General features: G+C 35.7%; 1 protein-coding gene across 1 annotated transcript; it reads right to left on the reverse strand.

Moving 5' to 3' along the window:
* Positions 1 to 3,551: 3,551 nt before the first annotated feature.
* Positions 3,552 to 6,454, reverse strand: LOC121236655 (protein FAR1-RELATED SEQUENCE 6-like). The gene is made up of 8 exons (XM_041133091.1): positions 6,202 to 6,454; positions 5,858 to 6,117; positions 5,568 to 5,749; positions 5,093 to 5,456; positions 4,280 to 4,918; positions 3,815 to 3,880; positions 3,679 to 3,744; positions 3,552 to 3,566 (listed from the first exon to the last, which is right to left on the reverse strand). Exons 1-8 carry the CDS (start codon positions 6,452 to 6,454, stop codon positions 3,552 to 3,554), a joined length of 1,845 nt encoding a protein of 614 aa, XP_040989025.1.
* Between the last annotated feature and the right edge of the window lie 1,060 nt (positions 6,455 to 7,514).

Consider the following 7,514-nt stretch of genomic DNA (forward strand, 5'->3'; position numbering starts at 1 on the left):
ATTTAAATTTGATTTGTTGGGATTTCATGGATGGAATGAGTTTTTCCGGTTAATGTTATCAAATGAGCTGATACTTTACCTTTTACAGAAAAAAAAACTTAAGAATTATATCTCAAAAAACATACAATGTTATAAAATCGAGATTCATGAACGTCCTTCCCTCACTTTTTATAAAAATCTGCAACACATCAAATCAAATCCATGGCTAGCTTCTAATTTGTCTTCAGCGGCTTTCATAATGTTTCACTCTTTTACTCTTTCCACTCAAAAAGTATACAAAAAAAAAAAAAAAAAATCAAACAATCTGCATTTTATCTTAAATTAACAAAAAAAAATAAAAAAAAATACTACTAGATATGCCGACGATGTGAATGAGGGAGACGAACAAGTAGGGAACGATGAAGTACTCTCACTCTCACTCTCAGACCCGTTTGTGTTTTGTGCGTTTCACTCTCAATCTCATTCGTATTTCAACCTCTGTTTTTTATTTTCTCTTTTTATTTTTTTAAGGAAAATGCTATAAGCCTCGCTCTCCCTTCCTGTTCCATCTTCCCGCTTGACGTGGAATGCCACGTTGTAAGTGTTTAACAATTAAAAATTCTCGTTCCATCTTCAACCTTCCTTCGTCTTCAGTCCAAACGATTTGGAACATCTTCAACCTTCTCTCGTCTTCAGTCCAAAGACTCCAAACGAACCATGGCATTCCTTTCATCTTCAACCCATCCCGCACCTAGATCGAACCCATCCCACACCATTTCCTCTTCCCTTCTGAGAAACCCATTTCATCTTCATCTTCAAGCCATTTCGATTTCAACCTTCCCGCACAATTTCCTCTTCCCTTCCGAGAAAATCATTTCATCTGCAAAAGGTATTGCAGTTTTAAACCTTCCTGCACCATTTCCTCTTCCCTTCCGAGAAACCCATTTCATCTTCAAGTCATTTCGATTTCAACCTTCCGAGAAACCATCCCGAGAAACCCAGAAACCCATTTCTTCTTCAAGCCATTTCGTCTTCAACCTTCCGACAAACCCATCTCGAGAAACCCATAAACCCATTTTGTCTTCAACCTTCTGAGAAACTCATTATTCCTCTTCAAGCCATTTCGTCTTCAAGCCTCCAGGCAGTCGAAGACCAAAGAGCCTCCATCCCAGTTCGAGAAACCCACCATTCCGTCGAAGCCATTCTGTCGCCTCCCCTTGAAGCTTCCGTCGACTCACCATTTTCACGTTATGTGTTGGTAAGGACATTCTGATATTTGTAACCAATATTTGAAATGCTTTACAATATTGGTTGTAAATTTAGTTTTTAGTTGCTCTTCCAATATTTGGTTGTAATATTGTTAGCATATGCTCTGCATAATTTGGTTAACTTTGTTTAATTGTTAGCAATTTGCCTAGTATAATTTGGTTAAATTGGTTGATTGTCGATTGGGTTTTCAGCACTCTCAAAAAAATAAAATAAACTCCATATGCTTTGACATGTAAAAAGAAAAGCGTGGTTCAATGTCTATGAGTGTTGGAGTTTACAAAACTATATAGAAGGTCTAGAGTTAAAAGCATTGGAAGCCAAACATAAACAAAAGGCTTACGTTCATGAAATTGGTAGTGAAGTTAGTTATCCAACTATGAGTATTAGTGGTCCTGATGGCAAGTTGTAAATAGTCATTGTATCTAAACAAATTGATTGTATAGCATTTTAATTAACTTGATGAATAATGAGAAGTACTGATTGTGTTCTCCTTCTATAGTTTCTCTGTTTTTCTATATTTTACAATGAGAGTGGAAGAGATGGTTGAATTGGCTTTTGGAAATTCTTAGTTGGTTTTGCGAATATACATGGAACGGGTTTGGATTCTTGTATTCCTTCTGATTTTATATGAAAGCTTTGGAACACAAGTAAGAGAAAAAGGTAAAGGTTGAAGAGAGCAGAAGGCAGTCTAGAAGGGAAGGAAAACCAGAGTTTGGAGATGGGAGGCTGATATGTCTAATGTTTGAGAGGTTTTTGTGACTACCCCTGATTTTGGACAAATTTGAAGGTAATTTTAAGCTGTTGTGAGGGGAGACATGGGTGGCCTACACTAATGGGAAGCGGGTAAAATATTCCAATCTTATTTTTGTTTGCCCAGCAAAACAAAAAGAAATGGCTGATAGATTTCTTTAATTATTAAAAACGAAAAGTAATATGTAGTTGCAATCTTGGACTCTTCTTTTCAATCTTGGACTCTTCTTCTATGAGAGTGTCTTTGAAAAAGGATCAAATGGTAAGAGCAAGTTTGGTAAGAGCAGGTGGTTGGTTTCAATATATGTTCCCTATTTACTTCCACTGTTAAATCAATACCCATATGTTTACTACTTGGTTGGTTCTTAAATTTAGCAGATGTTCTTATATATAATTTTATATGAGGCCACTAATCAATCATTTGGTAGTCTAGAAATAGAGGCTGTTAATATTGACACAATGTCTGAAGCACGTAGTAGCACTAGCAATATGTCACGCTCAAGAAACTCTTGTCAGAATGAATACCCAATATACTTTTGTGGTATTAAAGCATGTCAGCGAACCGCACATACGGAGGATAATGAGGGTCGCCGATTTTTCAGTTGCCAAAACTTTGAGGTATTTTATTTAATTATTTGAAGTTATTTTTAAATCTTTGTGAGAGGAAATCTATTTTACTTGCATCTTTTAGCTATTTTTGGAAAATCAATTGTGTGAATACACTTGTAAGGTAATACGTGTTGGTTGATTTTGCAGGCTGGACATTCTTGCGGGTTTTTTTGTTGGTATGACCCGGAGATACCACCATACGACGAGAAGAGAATCAGTCGTTTAAAAACTGAAATTCAAGAGATACAAGTTGCAATGGATATCCAAACAACTCGACATCAACTAGAAATAGAGAATGAAAGGCGCAATCGAAAGTTTGAGAGGTTTAGTGTAGTTGTAGCAATTTCAATGTCGTGGGTACTTTGTTTAGGCATGCTTTTTGGGAAATTCTAAAAAAGAAAATGTTGGTTGGTACATAGATGTAATATATAACTCTGCTTGGTTGGTTGGTTGGTTACTTTTTGTAATGGTACAAAGCGAAAGATGTATTTTTTTTATATGTATAAATGGTTAATCTGCTTGGTTGGTTCCTTATTGGACAAATTTTGCACTTCTAATTTTTTTTCCTGAAAATGGTATCTCATTTCAAAATTAATAAAAAAAAACCAAAATTAGCAACGGCGCATTAATCAACCAGAATTAGACCATGTTGTCCCTCCCTTCATTAATCAACCAGAAAACTGTACCTTCATTACAAAATATATGAGCAAATATATCATTGCTCCCTCCCAAAATATACCATTGCTCCCTCCCAAAATATATAAAATATACTATTGGTCCCTTCCAAAATATACAAAATATAAAGGAACCGAAAATCTGCTGTTACATAACAAAATATACAAAAGCTGTATGGTATCTTCCAGAAGCATAGCGTCTTCCAATCACCACATCTGCATCATGTATGATTAATTTCTCGCATCATTATCCTGGTCAGAGACATGCAATCATTTCCATTGTGCCTAGAGTCACAAAAAGTCACAAGTGTATACTTGACCATCAAATTGCAAAAAATGTTGCAATACACTTTTAAAAAAATAATACCAAAATAATATAATCCATAGTGTGAATTACCTGTGAGGGAGGAGCTGTTTGTCCAATACCAAAAAAATCCGTACTGTATATTTGATGAGGCGTGTACTGGTCATAGCATCAAATTGTTAAATGAACCGTGTTAAAAATGTGTTCATCATAATGTAGTTTGAATTACCTGTGAAGGAGGAACAGTATGTCCAATACCAAGAAAATCCGGCGCATATACTTGATAAGGCGTATACTATGAGTGGCAAAAAATTATTAATTTAATCGTGTTAACATTTCTACATCATAATGTTCTTTGAATTACCTGTGAGGGATGAGCAGTCCAGCCAATGCCAGAATAATTCGTAGCAGTCGAAGGAGTAGCATAAAAATCCGGCGCATGTGTCCAAACTTGACTTTGTTGATCATATATCAAAAGTACATTGTTTTTGACTTGTTTATATTCATTACAAATCTATATCGAAAATTGTGAAAAGAAAAAAAAGTACCTGGGTTTGAGGAGCCTCATGCTATGTGCCAGTGACAGTGCATTCATCTGGAGCGTGACTATTCCGCTGTTCATTGGAATGAAGATAATAATTTATCATTATAAGAAATATAATATTTAATATACACCATAAAATAAAAAATAAACCTCAGCTTCGTCGTGGTGTAATCGTCTTCTCGTACTAGATTTTTTAAGACTCTTCTCTACAGGGTGCACTTTTCTCTTTGACGGTCCTCTTCCCTTACTCCGAACTACCAACGGACTAAGAACTCTACCTGTCGTGCCTCCCATGGACGTAGCTGGATCAACTGTCGTGCCCCCTATGGAAGTATCTGGATCAACTGTCGTGCCCCCCATGGAAGTAGCTGGATCAGCGATACCCGGGTACTGTGCCTTCAACTGTTCTATATGATTAATCAATTTCACACAACTGCTCTCGGACTTTGAAGCATTGGAACACAGTTCATAGAAGCAATTCTGGATTCTATCGTACCTTCGGGCATCATCGATGCTACTAGTGTCGTAACTACTTTTCACGAAGGTGTATTTTCGCTTTACATCCTTCCTCCACCGATCTAAGATGTATTTTGATGGTACTATATGTTTGCCTAGCTGAGTCAAGATACGAAGAACGTGACTACATGATATGCCCCTAAACTCAAACAACTTACAACTGCATTTAACATCAAGGGGATCTTCATCAATTTTGACAGTGAAGGTTGCACGTTTTAACAAGTCATCACCAACTTGAATCTCATCAGCAACTACGAATGTACTTCTACCACCCTCACATCCCAATAATGAAGTAGTCAAATATAGAAATCATCGCAATTCCTCTTGTACTTCTTTGAATTTAGCAATTGTATACGATTTTTGAAATTGTTTCTCACGAGGATAGCGAGTGATGCACGGAATCTCCGTGTTAAATGAATTAAAATCAGCAAGTGCTTCATTCTCTACCTTCCTCTTAAGGGCTGAATCGTACTGCTCAACAAATTGTTTCAAAGTTGTTTTAGAGTTAACGTAGTCGTCAAAAAATGCGTTCATGCCTTCACTTCGCTGTGTAGTTGACATACCTGTCCAAAATGTGTCTTTAACATATGTCAGCACCCAAAAACGGCGATCACTATATAGTGATACCAACCATGCATTCTCATGCAGATCATAGATATCGAGCATATCGCGCCACTGTGATTCGAATTCAAGCTCACTGAAAGAGTCATAAATGCACCTACGCAGAGTACTTTTGATTTCCTCATATTGAGAATGTGATCCAAACTTCTCAGGAAGCTTTTTCATTATATGCCACAAGCAGAAGCGATGCCTAGACGTTGGAAACACCCTTGAAATTATAATTTTCATGGCCTTCTCTTAGTCTGTGATGATTGCATTTGGTGATTGGTCATTCATACACTTCAACCATGACTCAAACAACCACTCGAATGTATTAGCGTCCTCATTTGATATCAATCCACACCCCAATAAAATTGATTGTCCATGATGGTTCACACCCACAAAAGGTGCAAAAGGCATCTTATACACATTAGTTAGATATGTTGTGTCAAAGACAATGACATCCCCAAATGATTCATACGCAGCTTTACTGCAGGCATATGCCTAAAACACATTATTTAACCGCATGTCTTCATCAACATCTATCTTATAAAAAAAAATCTGGATTTCTTTTTTGCATATCTTGGAAATATTTATATAGAGATGTTGAACCTCCAACCCCGAGGCGAAGTTGTCTAGCTTTGTCAATGTAGTTTCGGCACTCCTTCTCCCCAAATGGCACATTCTCGTACCCCCCGCCTCAACAACCACAGACTTGAAATTTTTTGATAATCTTATTCCTGTCTCGTCATTTATTTCAAGTCTCTTCGTCACACGAGCATCAACCTTCTTAAAGCATCTGAAATGCCTTGCCTTTCTCGGACTACAATCGTGTGTGTGATCCAAGATCACTTTAGATAGGGTATATCCACCTTCATCATTCAATATCGCATTAATCCTAGCCATACACCCTATCTTCTCTGTCTATCTTGGCTTCATAACATTGGCAGTCTTACTCTTTGATATGCCTCCTCGCACACATGCCAAGCAAATCCATCTGACATTCTCATCGTCATCTTGTCTAGAATTCCTTTTAGTCACTCCAAAGCCCTTCTCCTTACCATACTTCATATAATAAGACCAAACTTCTTCTACAGACAAAAAATTCATTCCAACCATAGGTTGTTCAATAGTTTCATCACATTCAATGTTTGTATCAATTTCTACCTCATCACACTCACGGTCTGAATGTTCTGTGTTGGCATCCATTGTACATCCGTTCGAATTGCCTACAATGATACAAACAGCTATAGTGTCAAAAATTAACTTCTTATATAAACCATAAAAGAAAACAAGTACTGGTCTAATATGAGTTACAAATTTGCAGAGAAAAAATCTATATCTAAAATACAATCTACTTTTAAAAAGTCAAAAACAGTCTATCCAATTTTTGTATATAGTTTGCAAGTCATTTTGCCAAGAATCGGTTTGAATCAACTAATATCGATTGATTGAAGCAATTATATATATATATATATATATATATATATATATACATGTGTCTGTGTCTATGTGTGGAAGAAGGGTTTAGTCATAACATCAATTCATGTAAACATGTGAACATGTGCAACAAACGTAAAATAATTATTTATCATAATTTTCCATCTCTCTCATATTTCTTGTTGTAGTTGTTATTAATAACAACTAGAACGACAACAAGAAGTTAGGACCCCATTCGATTATAAAATAAAAAACAACCATAAATGATAAGGGTTTCAAGAAGTTAAGAAGCATGTTTGTAAAGGGTACAAATTTAATTGTCATGCATTGAGAATATCTCATTAATAGCTGTTTGCAATAGAAGATGGAAAATAAGAACAAGATCAATAGTGTTGTCGATCTGGTTTTCTTTGTATTTCTTGCAGAAAATGTCCAAGAGGTGTTAAATTCTTCTATGGTCCTCCTATATATATATATATATATATATATATATATATATATATAATCATAGCTCACCAACAATGATATTCACCGTAAAACTTTCTAAAGTGAGAGCAATTATTGCTTCTTTAAGACAACACAAGTTTATCTTCTAGAAAAGGCTAGGTAGTAACTATCATGCATTAATATATAGTTTAGCAGCTTTTAAACTAAAGCAGGTACTGCAAAATAAAAGGTATTGCAACTCAAAATTGTCTAAAACCCGGTATTGCAAAATTAAATAAAAAACATGAGGCTAGGTAGTAACTGTCATGATGTAATATATATAGTTTAGCAGCTTTTAAACTAAAGCATGTACTACAAAATTAAAGGTATTGCAACTCAAAAT

This window comes from Juglans microcarpa x Juglans regia, chromosome 6S (genome assembly GCF_004785595.1).
Source record: "Juglans microcarpa x Juglans regia isolate MS1-56 chromosome 6S, Jm3101_v1.0, whole genome shotgun sequence".
Classification (NCBI taxonomy): Eukaryota; Viridiplantae; Streptophyta; class Magnoliopsida; order Fagales; family Juglandaceae; genus Juglans; species Juglans microcarpa x Juglans regia.

Bases quoted from the DNA above. Each gene is read 5' to 3' on its own strand.
- LOC121236655 (XM_041133091.1), bottom strand. From the start codon at position 6,454: ATGGATGCCAACACAGAACATTCAGACCGTGAGTGTGATGAGGTAGAA. The intron at 3,881-4,279 runs GTTTATTTTTTA...TGCCACTCATAG, and splicing joins TACACCACGACGAAGCTGAG to TATACGCCTTATCAAGTATA. The intron at 3,745-3,814 runs GTAATTCAAACT...TGCTATGACCAG, and splicing joins ATACTGTTCCTCCTTCACAG to TACACGCCTCATCAAATATA.